Here is a 23,185-nt window from a genome sequence, read left to right as displayed (position 1 = left end):
GATTCATTTCGATCGAGAAATGCCCTGTTGACGTCAAATTTTGTCTAAACTGCACTCATTCTGACAGGATGGTGAACTTTAATTAGCCGTGCATTTTGTTGTATTTTTGCAGTACACTTTTTTTCATAGTAGTAAACTAGTTAATTCACACTGTTAGTTATCATCCAAGTCAAGAATTTTAGGCACTAGAACAAATTCTGTTACATTTTTATAAAAGTTTGTCTCAAAAGAAATTACTAGACCGTATGTTTTGATATCTAGGTTGTCTTGATATGAATCTCAGGGTTTGAAATTTTTCAAAGAAAAAATCTTGAATTTATAATTTCTTGAAGTTTTGAAGCTATATGTATATCAAATATTCTTTCATATAAGACAGAGGCAGACACATCGATCATCACCAACAAAAATTAGACATTGACATTAAGGGTAAAACTCATTGACAGCAATCCCCAGTCAAAAGACAATATTATATTGAAACATACTTAAAGCCATTCTTGATATTTTCTTTGCTTTGCGTGTTTTGAGTGGCCAGGTAAAATTCTTCACACAGCTGAACGAAAAGATTGAGAGTAATTAAGCCTAGCATGATATACGATTAAATTAATGACAAAGTACCAGATCGCTATTGGAGGTCTTTGATCGCTTACGGAAAACAATATGCAGCAGGGAGAGGTCAACTATGACAGTCGGATATGACATCTGCAATAACATTTTATAGCAGAATGTATGAATTTTATTAGTGTACTTGTTGATTGTCCAAAGTTTTCTTGTAGATGTGTATTTGACGGAACAGAATACAAAAATTGTCCTGATTAAGTCGGTATATTTAACCTCGAAAAAGTAAATGCTAATTTACGTGTGCAACAAGAAAAATAAGCTTCGCTAACCTGTAAAAATGTATCTGTTTCTTTGTTGTCAGCGGAGTGCAGTGATTGGTAGAAAGCGAACGCATTGCTATAGCAACCATCCAGACAACAACGCAAAAAGTTACAAGTACAAACTTCGAATAACAGAGTTCGTTTATCCAACAAAAAGACGTCTTTCTCTACAGCCAGCCTTCGGGATATGGAGAGCTCTTGTTTCAGGTTATCTTCTTTCAAGATTTCAATCACTCCCTATAAAGAAATTGAAGCCATTATGCCATTAGATTATTGATACGTAGAGCGTCAACAAGTAAATAGAGCAACCACCTCAATTAGATACCACTAAGATAGAACTAGAGTGCGAGATTCATGTCCACGATAGAAACTCATTTCGGAACAGCGTGATGCAAATAATACGAGAAAAACAATCATATAAAAACCATTTCAAGGTCGAAATGAATCATGGGTAATCAGGAGCGATCCCCCAAACAGCTTCCTGTTGGCTAGACGCAAAAACATCCAGAGTTTTAGACCAACATAAAGTCGCTATTTAGAGCGCAGTTGTCCTAATTACCCATGTTTCCTGTCGACTGTGAAATGCCCTATAAGTTGAAGGTTAGACCAAACTGAAAGCACTAAACGTACCTGGTATTGATTTTGTTCTGATTGATCTAGCCTGGAATAGAGATCACTTGGTTTGAGTGCATCGGGTACAGGCTGTTTGGTCAAATGACAACAGGCTAAATGGAAACTGGAAATCAGCTCGTTCTTCAATCCTGCTTTCTCCTGTAAAATAAATGTTGTGATCGCGTGTGAGCGTACAACTCAACGTTAAGTTGCCCTTTGATTTGAAATAGCGAGGTTAAGCATGGAACTATATACGCCGTGCGTATATATATCTGTCTACAATCATGGTCATAATATTTGAGAAAAAAAGGGAAATTCCACGAAATCTTACAGCCACAAACGATTTGGAAGTGCTCTAAATTAGGTTGGAAGGATAGAGTTTAATAACTCTGAGTTTTAATGCTAGACTTAAGACTGGGGATGAGGATCCAAAAGTCAAAGAATGGTCCAATAGGGCTCAGAATATAGCCTAGAAGTCTTAAACCCCTACCGAATTGAAATAGTCGAATACAAATTTATCAATTAGCCCAAAAGCGACTTTCTCGCCCGAACTTTAAATTGCTAAAGACGAGGAATTAACCAAAGTCTCAATATATTTTGACCGAGATTGTAGATTTCGATTAAGAACTATTTTTGTCGGCGGCTATTAGGCTGAATCAGTTAGGCCGCAAGTTATAACCCGCATCATTATTGCAACGTCATAAATAGAACGTCATAAATCTAACTTCGTATATAAGATTCAAGATAAGTCCTTGTCGAGGACACTCAACAAACTGAAGCTTAACACGTTCATCATCCCTCGAATCAAAGCTATGCCCTTTTTTCCCATTGAGTTTCGAGCCCGAAGGGCTAGAGGCGAGACACCGAGCGTAGTTTTTACACAAACGCCGGATTGAAACTAAAATATATCGTTAGATTTAAAAGTCCTCCAAAACAAAGGAACCGCTAGATACAATCCATCATCATGATTACGGCGCGTTCTATGCGCGTTTTGGATAGGAAATAAGTAGCTTCAATTTCTCTTACCTGAGAAGGGTTAAAGTTTCGCCTCTAGCCCTTCAGGCTTGAAACTCGATGCTTTTATCCCTCCCATAAATTTTTCGAATGAGGCGGGCAAATCTCTCTGAGAAATTAAATAAAAATTTTTACACACCTGAACGTCGTACGCTCTTTGAAAAACGCGCCCTGCATCTCCAAACATCTCTTTCGGAAAATAATAACTTCCAAGATCCAAACAAATCTACACAATATAAAAGACAGAGAACAATTCAATTAGGACGATTGGAAATCACTATTTTGAATAACTTTGCGAAAATTGAGATAAACACATCGGTATAAAAAGCGGAGAATAACTAAAATACAACAAATATTTATTTGGAACCTGGAACCTAAGAAATAGCTACTCTAAAATCAAACCCAATGAGGTATAATTTCATTGCATTAAAACTTTATGGCTACGAGCTGCTGAGTCATGACATATACCTTGACACTCAAACGATACATGTTAATCGTGAGGCCGAACCTACAGCACTTGGCACAATGCCTAAATCTTTTGACACTTCACGTATCCGAATAGTGGTATCCATCCCGCGGCAGGGTATGATTTGGACTTGTCAAATGAGATGTAGTAACCATGAGGTTAGCATCGAACTCAGACCTCCAAGACGGGAGTCAAGAGCTAATGAAAATAGAGCATGTTACCTGGCTAATGACGTCACTAAGCGGAACCACAATATCAACATCAAGAAGTGGAGAAACTTTCATTATCAATCCTTTGGGAGGTGTTGTGACAGGTTCACTACCATCCTGATCGGTTGAGCTTGCACCGCTGTCATGTGGTTGATCTGTAGCGGATGGTACCTGATCTTGTGGCTGGAATGGTGGTGGCTCAATGAGTTGGGAATCAATTTTATGTATGGTTCTTGCTTTTGGTAGAGGTATGAGAAGATCATCTTCGTGATATAAAGCTTTCTCTAAGATGTCCACTGATAGATGTTCCTTAAGCTTCAACTAGAAATTTCAAGATAAATAAAATAATAATTTAGCGTAAAAAACTTCAGCATTTTCTCAAACATATCGATACTAAATTATAGGATTTTCCGAAGGCTCTAAAAACTGTATTATGTATAGCAAGGAAGACTCGCCTGTTTAAAGATACTGTGTTCTTGATTTTCACGCGCTTCGCGAGCAACACTCGATCTATAATTAAAATGTAAAAAATTATTGAAATTATCAGGCACACGATGTAGAAGTTTACCCTTTAAGCTGTTTATGCAAGGAACTTTTTTATATAAGATTCTTGGATTATGTCGAGAAAATTTTCAACACCTGGAAAGTTTGGATTACGGAATTTCACCTGACAGCGCAAAGAATTACGCACCGGGAGGCCCAGCCTTCGTTTTCAGGATAGTCGGATCCAATCTAAGTTTCTCGGGCTTACTCTCAAGGGCAGTTGAACCCGACTTGGGGATGCGGCACAATAAAGACCATTATTTCTCTCCGATTGAAAATAGTGGGCATGGGCAGCTGCGAACCCACCATCAGAAAAATATTGAAATAAACAAAAACATCTGTTACCAAAACAAGAATAATACACCCATAAAACTCTATTGAAGTAACTAACGATAAAAAAACAGATATGTTTGCTTAACTTACAGGTTAATTGGAAGTATGTCTTTCTCTTTTAACTCTTCGTATTTCGTGATCGTTCGCACAACCCTGAATCAAAAAACTAGAAATATAGCTACTCTTGGGTACCTAATAAGCGCCCCCCCCACGAATTAATTTTTCAAAAATTTTCCACCAAGTACATTCTCATTCCAATCTCCCTCCCCACCCTGCTTATTAATTTTTGGGAAAATGTTTTGGAAGTTCCCTCTTTTGTCCTAATTCTGCCGAATTAGCCTCCTTTTCAAAAAATTTTCTCCCAAGGATATTTTTATTCCAACCCCCCTGCTTATGAAGTTTTGAGAATTTTTCCACCCACCCCGCTTATTCCAAACCCCACGTTTTTTAGGCACCCGAAAGTACTAATATAACCAATAATCAAAATAAACAAAAATTTTGTGATTTTCAGCATATACAGGTATGGAAAGGGAGAGGCGAATACCAGGAGTTGCGTAAAGGATGGAATGTGATACGCAAAAAATATACATCTTGACAATCAAAACTTCTCTCTAAGTGAACAAAGATTTTTTTAGTTTTTATTGTGACGAAAAACAAATCATGAACCTTCTTTTTTTAATGAAATGCCCCAGAGAATCCTCCGAAAAAAATTACAGTTGAATTCGAGTGCGAGTAGGATCACCTGCGTAGTTATGGTTTCTTTTCATTAGCTCAGAGCCGAGGAAAATTTTCAGAACGTTTTAAGGCTTTGTGGACTCCAAAACACCCGATTTCTTTGGAAAATGGACAAAATTACTCAGAAAACGGTGAAAATATGAATGTGTTAAGAATATTTTCAGGTTTAAAACTCAAAGATTTTCTTATGAAAAGATTTGGGTACAAGTTTTGGATGCTTAAGAGGTCCTCATTCATGTTTATAAGGAATTTTGGCATCCCCTTTTCAATCTTTAGCGGGGTGTCCGCTATGAAAAGTGCTATGAAAACATCAAATACTGCATCCCGAAACGGTATTTGAATTTCAATTTAAACTACTGGAAGATCAAAGTTCCAAGATTATCTTTAAATCTCGTATTTAAAAGACACAATGCTTTACTCTTTGTGAGGCTTTTCATGTAAAGTTTCTTTGGTAAACTGAAAGGGCTAGGAAAATTAAAACCTTCGTTCAAAAAAGGCACCAATAAAGCACGAGTTTGAGTTAACCCTAAAAAGAATCTCGACGTGTATCGAATAATTTTCTTTTAAATAATTGAAGGTTGTTAAAACTAAAATTAGAAAAAATGAAGCTGATATATTTTGAAATGCGATTTTTTGTGATATAATTTTTAATGCCACTATTTTAGAAGGGTAATATGTCATATAGTTCGTGAAAAAAATATCGACAAAACGCAAATATTAGTTTATCGCATCATCAAAAAATGTACTTTCTGCACCGCGAAACCGCAAAAACTTTTCCTTTCCAAAAATTTGCGGTCAGATTGAAATGTCTCAGGGTAAGAAATAACGAGTGGTTTTCTATTTAAGAGCCTTTGTCAAAACAAATATGTCTAATCATTGTAATACGAAAACCATGTTTTCATGTAATTACATCAAAAAACGAGACATAACTGCCTCAGTCAACCAAATATGTTTCACAGGCTTTAGTATGAGGAACATGTAATCTTCTGAGACTTATTTTATAATAAGCGACATGTAAAATGATTGGTTGAAAGTTAACCAGACAAGTAAAGATTATGTAATGTCTGAAAAAAAACCAGACAGTTTAGATCACATCCTTTATAAGGGTACATGTGAGTTTACATTATTGCTAAAAGAGAGAACAAAATATTGATTTTTCTGGAATTAAAATTTGATGAATCTCTATAAACGTAGAGATAAATCTTCAATATGCTGCTTAAATAAAAAAACTCTCTCTATAGAAACGTAGCTTTTGATAACCTCTTTCACAAAAAATGTCGTAAAATATATCAGTTAAATTATCAATTTGTCTTTGCAGATACAACACTTGACATAGTTGACACTCCATTTTGAATAATTTTCCTTGACCCATTTAGCTACTTTTAATGTCTAAATTTCGTTTATTATCTTCAAATTTCCAAATAGTTTTCAAGGGTGTAGAAAAAGATTATAAAAATATTTAATTTAGATCGACGAATTCCTATGTACTTTCAATTAAACCTTTTAAGTGTTAATAGTCAGTTTGCTATTTTTGATGAAATACATAATGCCCATAAAATGTGACACCATTTCGGTGGTTTGCTGGTCTATCAAAGCGTTAACTGGCAAGAATCTTGACTGACTTCGGTCAAATTTGCCTATATCCTTTGATAGATTTGTCAGTCCAATGAAACTATCGCAAAATTTAAGATTTATGATAGTCTTAAAAAATCATTAGGAGAGGAAACCTCAAGATATGCGAATTTCTATATCGTTGTATTACCTTATTACACGGCCTTGAAATTAACACTCCAAAATTTAACACGAATTTTATTGCTTTTTCAAGGACACCATGGCTGGTTTTAATTAAGGGGGTTTTTATTAACACGAAATTTTTCAATTCATGTTAATAAAATGACTAGTAATATTCGTGTAATAAGGTAGTCTACAGATCAAAATGTAGTACTCGAACTGCTTTAAACAGCAAGAGCAATTCAGCTTGTAATAGCTTGTAATAGCTGAAAATATTTTCAAATAAACGGGGGGATCCTTAGAAGAAAGGGGATCCGAAAATCTTTCGAAAAAATGTTTTCTCAAGAATCATTTCGAAAATTACTAACCGGGGACGTTTATTTAGGATCTTAGAGTATGTGGAGATTTTCTAGGGAAGTATCCTCTATATACAAAAATTGACGGAGAATCAAAAAACTTTATACCAACGATTGTATATAATATGAGCCATCGCCTCTCGCTTTGATAATTTGCTCATGTCGAACATCTCTGGTTGGGGTGTCTACAAAGTAGAAAAAGTTGTTGGTTTGAATTTTAGATCTTGTTAAAAAGAAGAGGAATTTACATGAGGAAGAACTGCATTGACGAAATATTTAAAGTAGTAGAGTAGCATCAGTAGTTTAACAAAGACACTCCCAAACACATTGTTAGCTCTGACTGAAAAAAAACCTAAACGTTCCGAAATGTTCCTGAACGTTCAAATCGAGTTGATTTTCAATCTTTGCAGAACGTTCTGAACGTTCAAATCGAGTTGATTTTCAATCTTTGCAGAACGTTCTGAAATGGACGTTTTTATCATACATATCAAAGTATGTACCAAATAATGTCTAAAACCTTTTAATTATCTTCTTTGAACTCACCGATGGGATGTCATATCCTTTCAATAATTCTTCCATAACAACTTGTTGCAGGTGCAGAGGTAATCTGAGGAAAGAAATATAAAAGCATATGGCATTAATATCTAAATGTAATGACAAAAACATTGTTAATACCATGCTAATAATCAAGGAAACCATAAAAGTTTGAGCTTCTCCAACAGAAATTTCATTCTTGTTTTCAAAAATACTATTCGCAATAAAGGTCAGGAAGCTGCTCTAATTGTGTACAAAAGTAACTCTGATCATTCGAAATATCAGTCTATCGAATCAAAATTTCAATATTGTCGCTAGCATACTTTTCTTGTAGTTTGTCCAGATCCCATTTCATATGAGCGATAAGGGTCATGGATAAACATAAAGGCTGCCATATCTTTTGATCTTGAAATCCTTCAAACTCTGGTATTGTCTGTAATATATAGAGAGAAAAACATAGGTATTTGAGAAACAAGGTAAAAGTGTGCCACAAAAACTAAATCTCCTTTTGAAGTCCGCTAGAGTTTTTCCAAATTGAAATAATGAATCCTGTTGCATGGAAAGGGGAAAATAAAACTTAAAATTTAATGAAATGGTCTCATAGATTAATAAATAGAGCAGTTAAGAGGATTACTATGGCTCATTTGCTAGCTTCTTTTTCAAGTGAATTTAATCGACTAGAGAATTCATTCGGGGAAAATTACAAATAAAAATGATATAAAAATAGGCCAAAATTACCTGCAACTGTGGTGAAGAAGCTTTTACAGCCAAACTTTTTTCTATGTATTGTTTACATATTTGCCATGGTGGAGGTTCTACAACGAGATAGCACAAAAACTTATTAACAAAAAGAATACTGACTTATCCAACATAATAACTTCAGAAAGTCCCCTAACTAAATTTTTATCAAAATCTAAAAGGAATATTAAAGTTTTAAATTTATTCATAATATAAAGGTTTTTCGTTTTCGGAGGATGAAATGAGGTTGGCTTTTTACTAAAAAGTTCCCAAAGAGGAAGGAGTGTAGATTAAGTCGATCATCCCCTTGTTTTTGTCTTAGCTCAACTCTAAAGCATGTACTATGGCAGCGAATTCCCGGGATATTTGTGTTGACAAGCCATTTTAAGGACAAAATGTATAGACTAGATCTTCCACACTATTCTTGATAGAATATGTATTGATGGACAAGTTGGACAGGAATTTATAAACAAATAATAACTGTATAGCAACAAATTATTGACCATACCTTTAATGGGATTGTCGATGTAATTCTTTAAAACTTCACCAGTTTTATCCAAAAGGAAGTCAAAGTAGTTGTACCTCATTGATGATTCCTGACAACATCAAAATTAAAATAATTTGATTTAAAATATTAAACTACTTTATGGTCAGATTTTGATTCTGAATTTTATTTGATAGTCATTATACACATTTACATTTATTCAAAAAGAGGAGCTCTTAAATTTCCTACTTTGTAATTTATGCATTCCTATCGTCCAAACCTACCTGAAGCTTTGTAGAAAATTTTTAAGTGCTAAACCAGTGAAACTAAACATTGTAAGGGTAATTTTCAGTGGTCAAGGCAAGGTTTTTCATATGTGATAGAGAATAGATTTTAGTCAGCAAATTAACACATCCTCTTGAAATTTTGGGCTAATCCAACTAAAACAAGGGTTGCGCTTGAGGAAAAACCGTGGACTTCCGACTTCCAGTTTCTCATCTCTCGTTTAAGTAAAATTTCAAGTCAAATTGTGGGATGCTCTCGCCAGTCAGAGGTTATTTCAAATTAGGATACCTGTCAGAGACAAATGTTAATTAAGAAAATTATTACTCAGAGAAAGACGACACTTGCAAGTGTTGCTTCAATGCTATAATTGGGCTTTTCCAGAAAAAAATTTTACCCCCACTGTTTAGGATATTGATTTTTCGAAGTATCGAACCCCCTGGATATCCACTTTTGAACAAAATCTTTAACCCCTCTGGATATCTGATATCCTCAACAGGGGGAGCACGGACTATTTCTAAAAAAGCCCATTCTATCAACACAAAAAATAACAATATCTGATTCAGCATCTCAAAATTCTCCTTATCTTTTAAATTTTAAGTGATTTGGGTGGTGTCAAATTTTCAAGAATTCAGGCTTAAACTTTTGTAGTGTTTCGATTGTTTATAAATCTACATGCTGAATGGACCTACCTGATGAAAACTTTCGAAAAAGACGAAGAGAAAAAGAGGAAAGAAAAAAAGGCTAAAAAATAGCTTATCAAAAAATCTTGAGAGAAAATAATAAGAAATAAAGGGCATAGGCAATAGTTGGCAATAATTTTATTGACAATTAGCCATACTAAATGTTATGTGCAAGCTATAAGGGTCCCTTTTTTCACACCCTCAAAAGTCCCCCAAAAAGGGGTACAAAAACCATTACAAATCAATCAGTGTGTTTCCATTTCAAGAAATGACGCGCAAGTCATTGGTGAAGCAAGCAATCAACAAAGAAACCAATAAAAGATCAAAGAGAAAAGCTGTAAGTGGGAAAAAATGATTGTTTACCAATTTGGGGGATTTACCAAACTCAAAATTAAGTTGCGGGGGGGTTTCATATGCATAGTGTGCAAGGGGGTTCCAGGTCCCACCTGAAAATTCAGGTCCCACCTTATCTTAAAATTCCCACCTTCAGCCCAGACTCCCAGATCCCAGCTAAAAACAAAAAAAATATACTAATTCGAGGAACAAAACAAAATTTCTTTACCGTAATATGAAGATATATTACATATGTTTAACTTTCTATTTGCCTATGACCTACATTAGGGGTAGAAACCAATCAAGTAGTCAGACGGCTTAGAAGTAAGTTTGAGTCGTTAGATATAAGTTTGGCATGAAATTATGGCTAATCCTCGAATAAGAAGTTTTGGGGAAAATTTGTCCCGATAACTACAGTATTAGTATAAATAAGTGAGGATCGCCTACAACCATAACTGCTGGGAGGGAGGGAGGTAAAATATTTCATCCTGTCAGCTTTCAGTTAGAGCGTCGACTTGAACAGGGAGATGTGATGGCCATTTTGAACATGACGTCACATGGCTATTAGCAAAGTAGACTCAGTTGGCGGAGGGCGGCCATCCAGCCATTTGAATAATGTATATATATAGCGCTTATCAAATAAAAGTTAAACCGCAATTTAACCTGTGTTAAATCCAAAATATATCAATATGTCTATTATATACATTTATGAAATATATAAAAAAAATCATAAAATCTGAAAATAAGAAATTTTACTTTAACTTTTTCCAAAACACCCAAAGTCCCACCTAAAGAAATTAAGTCCCACCTAAAGAAATTAACTCCCACCTTAACTTGTTTCTCCCACCTAAAACCTGGAAAACCCCAAATCCCACCTGAAAATTTTCGACCCAAATCAGCAAAACCCCCCCCACTATTCTGGGGGGTGCACACTATGATATGGTATATATACGAAGACTTCCCAGATTGGCATACATGAAGAAATAGAAGAAAAACTTAAAGTTCACCCCTAGAAAATATTTAGATTTCACAAACACTTGTGAAGCGCCAAATATTTCATCCAATCACCAGGATATCAATTGTTTTATTTATTTTGTCTAATAAAAAATTTGCTGTGTGATCGTTTAAAAAGAAGTATCCAATCGAATGAAGGTAAAGTAATTTCATCCAATCAGAAAAGATTCTTTGAAAAAATAACGCTTGCATTAAATTCCCCTTTCCATTTGAGAACTAAAGCTAAGAAAAAATTCAACCCTTAGAATCAAGGATTGAAACAAATAAAGTTATATGACTACTCGTTATCCAAGGCACAGAAAAGTCATTAGCGCCAAAAATTTGATCCAGTCGTTAACCTTCATCATAACACGCAATCTCATTGGTTGAAATTTAAAAAAAGACTTTCTGATGGGGGGAATTACGGCAGCAACTGAGAAGAAGAGACCACTTTCGTTTTTATTGCAGATTTCGATATTTACATTACATGGGGAATACTTCTGTCAATGTGTATTATTGTGTATTACGTGTATTACATCAACTAAGCATTTCATTGTTGGAATAGAAAAGAGAAAAGAGGTAAGTAAGTCTAGCCTAGCCTAATTGTCAGCTGACAGGGGGCGTGAAAAGAATGTGAGAGCTTATTTGTATCAAAAACAAAACACAGGGTAAATTCCCAAGCTGTTATAAAGGACAACACATTCTGCTAACTTAGCATTTCATTGTTGAAAAAACTGCTGCTTTCGGAAATAATTATCGAAAAGAGCAATGATTGCCATTTTTATCTTTATAAATACCCAACTGCTGGTGGCCAGGTTGTTGTGGCTTCTTCATAAAAGCATGAAAGACTTGACTCCCAAGGCTATAAGCCCGCAATTACAAACGGGGAAAATAAAACGGGGAAAATAAAAAAAAGAAAAGATAGTCCAAGGCTTTTCGATTTCAACGAAGCGATCAGAAGCAAATAAAGTTATTTTTAATTATAGACTAGGATGCAATTACATGCTTAGCACCATTTCAAATAGTGATAGGCATTTCCACTCTTTTTGCCGTTTTATATTCACAATTGCCTTGGAAATTCATACATTTTCTTATCTTGCCTTGGAAATTTTGAATTTCGGTGAAAACTTTTGCCCTCGGAAATCTTGTGTCGTCCCCCCCTGTTACAGACAAATTCTGGAATGGCTCAATAAGAGAAAATCACAAAAGAGTGCTTGTTTTAAGCTCCAACCCTAACCCTAACTTATAATAACCCAATTCCTTGCCAATCTGATACATAACCACACCCATACCCAACCCTACTAGGTCACCTGATAGACTAAAACTCCTATATCAAGATTATGAGATTTGGAGTGTGGGTTGATTTTATTTTCATTTTCAGTGATTTCACTTTCAATTTCAAGCCAATATCTTAGCAACGGGGTGCTGGCCCATAGTTACAGGGCTTTGTGCAAAAAACCAAACATAGAAAGTTTTCCAAATCCCTTTTTTCGATTGAACTTTAATAAAAAAATGAAACTTTTCCATGTGTTTCAATTTTTTGCACCAATTTTTTAAAATGAAAATATCAAAGATTTAAAGTTATTCTCTTAATATTCAATGATTTTTTACAGTACTTTGTTGACTTTGTTAACTCTCACATCAAATTCCCACTTTCTTCAGTAAATTGAAGATGAGAAAAAACCTAAGCCTTAGGATCATGGATTGAAACAAAAATCTGAAAGGTGAGATTTTACAGCCGCCCATCATGCAAGGCACTGGGACGCCACGGGTGCCAAAAAGAAGGGCCGTGTGAAATGCAGCAATCTCATTGGTGGAAATTTGATAAACAGGTTCAAAGGCAGTGTAGACTTCCTTTCACTTTATTGATATTACGTGCTATATTATGTGCTATAATATTCTGGTTTCGCTTTTTATTTCCAGCAAAGGTCTTAGCAACAGGACGCGCGTTCATGACAACGGGGCTGGGTAGAAAAAATTTAAACATTTTTAAACATTAAAAAATACTAATCATTCTATCGAGCACTAAAAAATACCCCCTTTCTATGTTTAGTTTGTTCTACCTTGGATTATAACTGAAAATATCTTCAAAAAACCTTTGTCCGCCATCAGCCCGGGAGGTTATCTTTGCCTGCTTCAATTCTTAGATATTGAATGTGAGTGGAGGACGAATATGTTTCGAATAATTTGACTGGTTGAAATATCTCAGCTTCAATGGACAAAAAGGAACCCTAATCTAAGGAAACCAAACAGAAAACAGACAACAGAAAATGTAAAAGGCAAACACCAATTCTTGAACTTAAACAAACCTAAAATGCTACAAAACCACAAAGAACCGAAATAAGACGACAACGTATATAGTAAATTAAACTTTAGTAAAACGCACCTCTCACACACAAGACACTCACTCACGTCTCTCTGAACTGATTTATATGTACAAAATTACAGTTAATAAACATACCGTATAACTTTGAATAAAAGCCCCCTTCTTTTAAACGCCCCCCTCAAATAAACGCCCCTCCTAAAAGAAAAATTATTTAATAAACACCCCCTCAAATAAACGCTCCCTTCGAATAATCGCCCCTTTAGGAGAGGGGCGTTTATTAGAAAAGTGTGACTTTAATACTTCAATACCAGTGTTAACACCCAGTTGAAAGGGAGATTTTAGACATTTCTTTTAACCAGAGCAGTTTTCGCAGGTTTTCGATGCAATTTTAGTCATTAAGCCAAAGAAATTTTGCACTAAAATCCTGATAAAGAACTAAAACAAAGGGTATATTTGCTCTAAATATTCGCCTATAGACTAAAATAATTCAATAAACGCCCCCTTCTTTTAAACGCTTCCTCAAATAAACGCCCCTCCTAAAATAAAAAAAAATTAAATAAATGTCTGAGGCGTTTATTCGAAGTAATACGGTATGCTAATTTCTCTAGAGGAATTACAAATGACATATAAAACGCAATTTGGGAATACAAAAGACACTCAAAACAAAGGAGGCACCAAACAAAAGAGGACTCAAGAGACACATGTAAACTAAAAGACTCTACAGGGAATGCCAATTAAAACATAGAAACATAAACAGCACGGGCAATTAAATGTTCATTACGATGGAGCAGTTTTCTCCATCAACAATGAATAATAAAGGTACGCTTACCTAAGCCATGCTCGCGGGCGACGAGTTTATGTTTACTTATCTGGTATATTTTAGTGAATGAAAAGAATGTTGACAAAATATGCATGGTGCTGACAAAATTGCACAGCATTGATTATGACATCATTGATTATGACATCATTAAATATGTCAATATTGATTCAACGCCGATAAAGAAAACAATTTGAAAATAGTTCTTATCTTTTTATCGTGAAATTTTGAAATACAAGCAAAAGAGAGTCAAATTTAATTTTTGTTTCCTCTAGATTATATTAGCATTAGAATACGGTAAATTTTCATAAAAAATATTTTGCGATGACGGTATGCCTAATCGTGCCTACTGGAAAGTTCCAATTTTTAATTATAGGCGAGGGGAATTTGATGTTCTGTTTACCGTCAACCGCCTGGCTCTTGAGCCGCCGCTCAAAAAAGTTCATTATTTCTTAAAAACTCATTATTTTCTTCTTTTCCTGTGCCAAGCTATCCAAAACACTCAAAGTGAATCAAAAATAAAATCTTTGCTAACAAAATGTGCGCCTCGAGTAAAAAACATGGTCTCAATCACGACCGCGAATGGGGCAGGCATTTTTTTAAGCAGTGGGCGGCTAGAAGGGCGTTTGAGAAATTCACGTTTTAGACGCGTTTCGAACGCAATTGAATTTTCGCGCATGTCATTTTGATTCCGAAAGTGAAAGCAGCTCGATTTCACGGTGGAATTCAACTTTGTTGGAGATAGGAAGCACCAGGTAGGAATAATGAAAAATGAATAATGAAATTTTGCAGCATCAAATATTTTTTGCAACGCGACGGTAAACAGAACATCAAATTCCCCTCGCCAGCCATATACTGTGAGTGGTCCTAAATCCGACAGCCCTGCCTAAATCCGATGGGGTCATTCAAAGATACAAGCTAAAATAAAAACAAACCTTTCGCTGTGACGCAATGAGGATACCAAAGTGTTAACTAAACTGAGAGATTTGATAAACTGAACCAATTGAGCCTAAAAACAATAATTGCTTTTTATACAAAAACACGTCATAAAAATTAATGAACTGATGATCCAGAATAAAAGATAATTATTTTTACAACTCACTTTTTAAATTACATTATAGTCAACTCAGGTAATCGTTACGCACTCCTAATTCTTACGCACTTTTTGAATCACCAATATTTCATGATATACTTGGTTTCTTCTTTCCTTGAAGTAAAATTATTATGAAAGCCAAAACATTTCCCTACCTTTTGTACCAATAATTTGTTTCTGTTTTGACTTCCCGCTTGCCAAAATTTGCTTCAAAGAAAATGCGCTGTGGCGATACCATTTTGATATTTTAGAAGGATGAAGTAACTTTTGAACTGAGGAGATCTGGGTACAAGATAGCGCGCAAATGGTTGTTGCTAAGAAGCAGCCTATTCAAGTACGTTTTATCCCACCAAATGTTTTTTCTTGAATATTCCGTGATAAATAACAAGAGCCGCGGATCAATTAGGTGCGTAAAATTTACCAGGGTAGCCCAATCATTACGCACCTTTTCAAGTTACCATTCAAGCTTAAAGTCGCCAATACATTGTTTCAAATAATATCTTTTCAACACAGTTTAATAGCCAATTGGTTTTCTTAACAGTTTTTCGATCCATGGAATCGATAGGGAAAAATGCGGAATAATTGCAGATTTGGCACCTAATCATTACGCAGTTGAAAAATGTTGCTTAATAATGAACTTTGGCTTATCGAAGATAGCTTATATGAATGAAAAAGGTTGGAAAATGCTTTAGCTATCTAAAAAGAGCTCAACTAGCGAGCAACTAGCCTTTAATCGCAAGAATTAGCATGCGCGGAATCGATAGGGAAAAATGCGGAATAATTGCAGATTTGGCACCTAATCTCTACGCAGTTGAAAAATGTTGTTTAACGAATTTTGGCTTATCGAAGATAGCTTATATGAATGAAAAAGGTTGGAAAATGCTTTAGCTATCTAAAAAGAGCTCAACTAGCCTTTAATCGCAAGAATTAGCCGCGAAATCAACCTTTCTCTGAAAAGTGCGTAACGATTACCTGAGTTGACTATAATTGATATCTTGACATTATAGCCATCTTATTATTGTTAGATGTTTTGTTTCGAGAGTTCCTTGCAATAGTTTATCGTTCAACTTGGAGAGGGAATGTTTGTAAACATATAATTTTTTTCATAACCGTTATTTGGGGGATCGGAATTAGGCAGGGCTGTCGGATTTAGGACCTCTCACGGTATATATCATGAAATCGAGAAAACCCGTTCGCCATATGGATAAAAAATGTACGGAATGAAACCTTACAGATAGTTTTCAAGAAGATTTATTCAGATAAAGCTATAAGAGGTTCATTACTTGTGGACTTTAAAACCTAAATTAACCAAAAGCGAAAATGTTGGAAAGGAAAGAGTAAACGCAAGACAGAAGGTTTGGTTGAGTTGATCAGGTATGTTTTTATTATATCCAAACTAATGCTAAAAAAGACAAAGGAGCCCTGACTGAAAGGAGGGCTGGGGAGCAATAAGTAGAAGAGACCACTTTCGTTTTTGATGCAGATTTCGATATAAATTTCTCTTACTTGTCTCAGGAGGGATTACTTGTCAATGTGTTGTGTCAACTTACTACTCGTCAGCATTGCATAGTTGCAAAGGGAAAGATAAAAGAGGTAAGACTAGCCTAGATTATAATCCTGACATAGGAGTTTAAGTCTAGACTAGCAGGTCCTGACACTTCTCCCGGATGCCGGATCTGAAAAATATATTTGCTAAAATTCTGTCTGCAGGATAGGAAAGACGACCCTGGACACCGCCGTACATTGCGCGGTGGAGTCCGGTAAGCGTCCGGTGGTATTTTAGGTAAGATCAAAAAACACCTTACAACACCACCGTACAGAATCCCACCGTGCACACGGAATTGCCACCGATCGACTTCCCAATGTACAATGTATGGCGATATTTTTCGTGTACGGTGGGAAATGTACGGTGGTAAAAATAGGTTAGGCTCCGCCCGCCCACCGAACACCCACCAGACGCCCACCGGACTCCACCGCGCAATGTACAGCGGTGTCCAGGGTCGTTAGGAAAGTATGTGACAGAATGGCGTTATGTATGATATGGAGCAACCAAAGCTCTTCCTTGACTCAAACCTGAGTTATGCATGAAATGAAATTTAAGAAAATAGAAAGAATACCTTTTCAGTGGCCATTTCGACGTTCAAGTTTATTGAAGTTGGGAGAGCTCACAGGCTGAACACTGAAAACTGAAGAGTGGTTGGAACTTGGAAAACGTAAGATACAAACCTCCGAAATGTGATCCTTATCTCTGATCCCGTCTTTCTCTTTTCTGACTGTCTGACTGTCTGAGTTTCTGAGTTTCTGAGACTTACTTTCTCATTTCTGACTGAGTTTTCATACCTGTCAATCATCTGTCCATCAATTTCGACCAGTCTAATTTTCGCACCGAGTGGGATTCGAACCACCACCAAAGAAAGACCTTCAGATTCGGAAGCCAGCGCTCTATCCCTTGAGCCATCGCCGCACAGTATCGTCACGCAATTCATAACATTTTATACCAAACTGGCAAAATACGGGGGTAATGTTATTATAATATGGGTAAAAGTACCCCTTTTTTAAACCTGACTGAAATTCGAGCCGTTACTAGCAACCCTGCGGGGCCCAAGGCGCCGAGTATGCACCCGGCACAGTGACAAGCCGTTACTAGCAACCCTGACCTAAACAATCCCAAACAGCAAAACCCCCGGAAAATTTAAAATGTCGGAATGAGCAATAGCCGATCACATCTTGGAGGTTTGTATCTTATGTTTTCCTTGGAACTTGGAACGTTGGAACTTTAGATCTTCGTTTCGTCTTTCGTGCTACACGCGCGCTTTTTTATGTTGTGATGTTTTGAAGAGTGACTTATAGTTTTATGGGCGGGAAAATGGAAGGTTTAAAACGCCATGGCGGGAAAACAAAAGTCGCTTTTTTATAAGAACAGAAATTTTTTAAGAGCGACGCTAAACTTTATTAGCAGAAAGCTACGAGAACAAATTAAGAATAATCACAGAAGTTGATGCACAGTCGATTTCAGAATAAATGAACCGCAAAAATATGCTGATGAACGCTTTAACTATGGGAAATGTACGTGTATTTTGTGTCGCGTGTACAGGTTGTCATAAGAACATATAGACTAGTATGTAAACCACGTCGTTGTATTTCGCTGCAGCTTACGTGCAATGGGATCACCACTAGACACTACGTTCGCTGAATACAACACATGTCTTTCTTTCGGCAATTTATAATTTTTATAAGAACTCTTTTCAAGCAATATTCCCCGCGTTCCTGTGTCCAAGGAGAGGCAGACGCTTGCTAGTCTAAAGAACATAAGGTTTTGATCAAAACTTTAAAACCAAACAAAATCACACACAATGCAGTGCCGAAGAATATTTGAGGAATAGATCTATAAACTCAAAAGTCAAGCAGTTTTTTCTATAATATCCGTATATTCATTTTTTGATTTTGGAATGAACAATTTTTTCACATGATAGCATTTCCACCACTATTCTGACCGTTGCCGACTTTTTTTTACAAGATAATTCAAATTGTACCCAAAATAAGATTTTTACCATCATTTTTACTGACAAATTGAAAAGGACTTAAGTGCTAGCATTTTGTTGTTATTAGTTCTCTCTTTTAAAACTTTCTTGGTTCGACGGTTCTACTCATATCATACACGTTTATTTATATAAGAACATCCAAATTTTTGTGAAGCCTTCGGATGTTCTAAACTTTTTGAATTTTATGAATGAAAATACTCTGAACTTGTTTCTTATTTTCACCATTTTGAGAGTATCTTTGTCCATTTCCTAAGAAATTGGGTATTTCTAGTCCGGAGAGCCTTATTGTTCTTGTTGTTCTTTGTTTTTGATATTTTCACCATTGAAGACTTATGTTCTTATAAAAAGAACATGCAATTCTCATTCTCATCTAGCTGTGCCATTAAGGGTATCCAGATATTTATTACCCAAAAATTACTCTATGAGAAATACTCATTTGGGAATTTAATTAAATTAGAGAATACCGAAGCAGATGAATTGAATTAGTAACAAAACAACAGAAACAACAAATCTTTTATCTTTGAGCTTTTATTTAAATCTATAAACATTTTTGCGAGCTAATAATTTAAAATAGATCTGTAAAACTTGTATGTTACAACAAGTAAACCAAAATATTTACAGCAAGATATTTCTTGGGGAAAAACAAAACACTATATGTATAAAATCTCTTTTTCATGCTGCCGTAAATTTATGAAATGTTCATTATGAAGCCCTTGAAAAAGTGAAGAAATTTTCAATAGAAATATAGAAAACGGTTTCTCTTCTTGGAAGTATAAAGATAAAAACAGAAAATAACACAATGTTCAATTCTACCCAAAACTTCCTTAAAATAACATCCTTGAGAATCACAATAGAATCAGATTCCAAGAAGGACTAAGAACTTGTAAAAATACTTAAAAATATGTTAAAAGATTCCCTTCCCAAATAATACCGTTTGGAAAATGATCCAGGAAATTTTAAAACATAAAACAAATTCATGGCAGCTTTAAAAAGAGAAATGTTATTACAAAGTTGCATCTACACTAAAGAAAACGAATTTAATATATAAAGTGTGTCTAAAATTATCTACAAATTTGAATGCTTAAAAACGCCAAATGAAGGGGAGCGAAAGGAGTCAAAATGTTCAAAGAACTCGAAGTCAAACATACAAAGAAAGACTTACAGTCTAGAAAATGAAAAACTCGAATAACGTCAATAAAATAAACAAAACAGAAACAAAATAAAACAAATAATCTTTATTTTTGTAATAAAAATATCTTAAATCTTGAAAATGATAGAATTGCTTGGAGCTATCAAACTATCATTTCCCTAAATTCTTAAAAGGTTTGATAAAATTGTTTATCAAGCCTAAAAGAAAACACTATCTCACTATGTAAAACACAGCAAAAATATAATTTATAAACTAGTACCTCTAAATCAGCACATCTAATGTTTTTAATAGCTACTCAAATGTTCTTTAAAGATTTGTTAGTCAAAAAAATAATAAATTTTGAAAGATCAAACAATTTTTCTTGTATTTACAAAAAATGGAAACAAAAATAAAAAGTCTATTTTGAAAGATACGATCCAAAACCGGAAAAGTGAATGCATTGATCAAAAGGTGTCCCAGCATTTTCCAGGCATATAAAATACATGAGATTTGGCATCAGGAATGGAATAAATTTGTCAATGCCATTACAGCTTCAAGCTCTCGAGATGTTGTCAAACCTTGTATCCTGAAAAATGAAATGAAAAATATATTTTCAAAACTTTTTGAATCATCATCAGTTCCTCATTTCATCAGGGTCTTGTAAAAACAAACATCTATTTTCCAAATAGCCTTAAGTGAAAAAACACAGAATTATAAACATTGTAAGACTACATACCTTACTGGGTCTGGTTTTTTATTAGTTTCTACTTTTGGTTCTTCCATACTTCTTATAATAGGCGTCATCGATGGTGGTGTTATTCGCTCGTCTAAGATTGGTGGCATGGTATGTTCACTTAGTAGCGGTGTGTCAAGTTTTGGTTTTGGAATAAAAAATTCAGTTTCGTTTTTTGGTGATGGTTGTGGTGTTATTATTCCTGGTATAGATCTTGGATGTTCAATTACACTTGTTGATATTGTGGTGATTTCTCGTGTTGATAATACTGGTTGCTTAGAAGAAAATATAATTGCAGGAGAGATATCATCCTTTATGGAAGGAGGAGGTGTATTGTCTTTATTTTTTCCTTGTTTTGCAGCATCAAATGCTTCAAAAAGTTTTTGTGATGTAAATGTTGTTACTTTACTTTCTATAGGGGTTGTAGGTGGTGTAAGTTCTTGAGGATAATCGTTTGCAACTTCATTAGAATCTGCTTCAAAACAACCATTAACCCATTTCTGTAAATCATTAACAGGAGATGGTTCTCCTTTAAATCTGTCTCTTATTTCATTAAATGTTGGTGATTCTAATGTTCTTATAACACTTGGCCGTTCACTATTGATAGCTGCTACTTCTGCACTGCTGACAGTCTTTTCGTTGATTGAATCCTCTCCTGGACCTGAAAGTAAAAAAAGGGACAAAATGTTAAATGATGATATGTTCGCAAAACAAAGTGCAAAACATACAATAAAAATAATTTCTGTTGATCTGAAATCTTTTAAAGAATAGAATAGAGAATTTAGAAAATGTCTTTGTTTGATGCTTCATATCAAAATATATCATACCTTTAGAAATAACTTCATCGTTATCCCCATCAACATCCACGTCCATTCCTTCTAGATCTGAATCACTACAACTATCATCTTTATCATCGGATTTCTTTTCTCCGCTTTTCTTTCTTGGAGACCAGGTCATTTTATTCTCCTTTTTTAGTCGTCGTCGAGCATTAGCAAACCAAGTTGAAACTTGTGTCAATGTCATTTTTGTCAATATGGCCAGCATCACTTTTTCACCTTTTGTTGGGTAAGGATTTTTCTTGTGTTCGTTTAGCCATTGTTTCAGAGTACTAGTTGTTTCTCGTGTAGCATTTTTCCTTCTAGCATTTGCAAGCAATGCATAGTCTATTGATGGGTAACTAGAAAATAGAAACAATTCATTATCAAACAAGGTCAAGCATTATTATTCATCACACCCCCTCAAAATGTTTTTAGATGATGACTTATAAGTTATAGCCTACTCTTACAGATACAGATTATCAAAATTACAAAAATGACAAAAGTTTGTTTAATAAGTTTATACCTTTCTCCATTGAATTTTCCATACAATGGGAAACTGTTCAGCAATAATGAATCATAGTTGAATCTTGAATTTGAGCTGGGCAATCGTAGCCAAGGCTCATTTTGCTGAAAAGTCAGATAAAAAAGTCAGTCAGGAAAATTTTTCCCAAAATCAAAACAAAAACAAAGTAAAAAGTTCGGATGAACGAGGCCGTAGTAATCGAGACTTTTTTGAAACTGAGACGTCAAAACATTGTGCAAGTGGGAATTCCGTGCAAGTGCTCTGGTTATAAGGTTCATCTGTAAAGCTTGAAAACTGAAAGAACCCTCAAACTACAAAATTATGAAAATCCTTACTGTAAGATTAGATGGATTCACACTGGATTCGTTTGATGATAATGCAGGAAGAAGTCTGCTAAAGCCAGAGGGAGTGGTATAACTGCTGTCGCATGAACACCGCGATGAGTGTGAAAGACCCCTCAAACTACCAGATCCTCGATTATGATGATCACATCTATGGTTTGGTGAGGGAGCAGGGAATAACATAGTCTAAAATGTACCAAAATAAAAAAAAATTACAACAATAAAATCAACCAAAAATTCAATTTATTTGGTCCTGATGACCTAGCTGAAAAAAACGAGACAGTGCAGATATCTCCAGACATTAAGGGTTTAATTTTAATAAAGACACATTGCTGGATTGGAAATATGATAAACTATCAGGAAAAACTTACTTGACCAGGTATCGGTGCAGGAAACAAAGGTTTTGGTCCAGAAACTGATGCAGACATTCTCGTTTCAAAAAGTTCAAAAATTACAACTTCTCATCAAAGCTCACTCAAAACATCTGATATTTTCGTAAAAATCTACTTGTCCTCCAAGCCACAGCATAAAATAATGTATAATTTCAAAATAATCGTCAAATAATGCTATCTTGCAGTAATAAAATGCCAATTTTATACACTTTATGACTGAGTTTAGTTCGTGTTTTTCCCTTATGAGCTTTTTCTGTAATTACTTATGTTCACTTCATGTTTCGACATCGAGCTACATGAAAATGAGCCAATCAGAGCACAGAATTCGTAAATCCTGCGATCTGATTGGTTGTCTCAATTATATGTACGAGACAAATCTTCTATTGTTGTCTGAAAAAGTTGATATGTGAACGAGACATTTTTGACAAGTGCTCCGCCTATCTGGGTGCTTTTTTTCGTCACAGTCGTAGAGACTTTTTACGGCACTCCACCGTTGGGACTTTCGATATTCGCATGGCGGGTTTCAAAGAAAAACGTGTAAAAAGCA

General features: G+C 35.1%; 2 protein-coding genes across 2 annotated transcripts in view; both read right to left on the bottom strand.

Moving 5' to 3' along the window:
- Window positions 1–17,360, bottom strand: part of LOC136806809 (integrator complex subunit 8-like) — a 49,410-nt gene extending 32,050 nt beyond the window's left edge. The window contains exons 1-13 of the mRNA XM_067063389.1: window positions 17,278–17,360; window positions 8,658–8,745; window positions 8,150–8,226; window positions 7,735–7,844; window positions 7,421–7,484; window positions 6,986–7,062; window positions 4,146–4,208; window positions 3,635–3,689; window positions 3,192–3,500; window positions 2,644–2,730; window positions 1,509–1,649; window positions 888–1,115; window positions 483–550 (exon numbers count right to left, since the gene is read on the bottom strand). Of these exons, the coding sequence (XP_066919490.1) occupies window positions 483–550; window positions 888–1,115; window positions 1,509–1,649; window positions 2,644–2,730; window positions 3,192–3,500; window positions 3,635–3,689; window positions 4,146–4,208; window positions 6,986–7,062; window positions 7,421–7,484; window positions 7,735–7,844; window positions 8,150–8,226; window positions 8,658–8,745; window positions 17,278–17,292 (1,382 nt within the window). The 5' untranslated portion in view covers window positions 17,293–17,360. The remainder of the gene's footprint in view (window positions 1–482; window positions 551–887; window positions 1,116–1,508; window positions 1,650–2,643; window positions 2,731–3,191; window positions 3,501–3,634; window positions 3,690–4,145; window positions 4,209–6,985; window positions 7,063–7,420; window positions 7,485–7,734; window positions 7,845–8,149; window positions 8,227–8,657; window positions 8,746–17,277) is intronic.
- Window positions 17,361–19,840: 2,480 nt separating this feature from the next.
- LOC136806806 (iroquois-class homeodomain protein IRX-2-like) lies at window positions 19,841–22,882 on the bottom strand. The gene is made up of 6 exons (XM_067063386.1): window positions 22,618–22,882; window positions 22,241–22,432; window positions 21,906–22,009; window positions 21,392–21,741; window positions 20,568–21,225; window positions 19,841–20,417 (listed from the first exon to the last, which is right to left on the bottom strand). The coding sequence occupies exons 1-6, from the start codon at window positions 22,672–22,674 to the stop codon at window positions 20,348–20,350; spliced, it is 1,431 nt and encodes a 476-aa protein (XP_066919487.1). The 5' UTR covers window positions 22,675–22,882; the 3' UTR covers window positions 19,841–20,347.
- Window positions 22,883–23,185: the final 303 nt, after the last annotated feature.

This window comes from Clytia hemisphaerica, unplaced genomic scaffold, assembly GCF_902728285.1.
Source record: "Clytia hemisphaerica strain Z4C2 unplaced genomic scaffold, Clytia hemisphaerica genome assembly, whole genome shotgun sequence".
Lineage (NCBI taxonomy): Eukaryota > Metazoa > Cnidaria > Hydrozoa > Leptothecata > Clytiidae > Clytia > Clytia hemisphaerica.
This window is presented reverse-complemented; position numbering and strand designations above follow the sequence as displayed.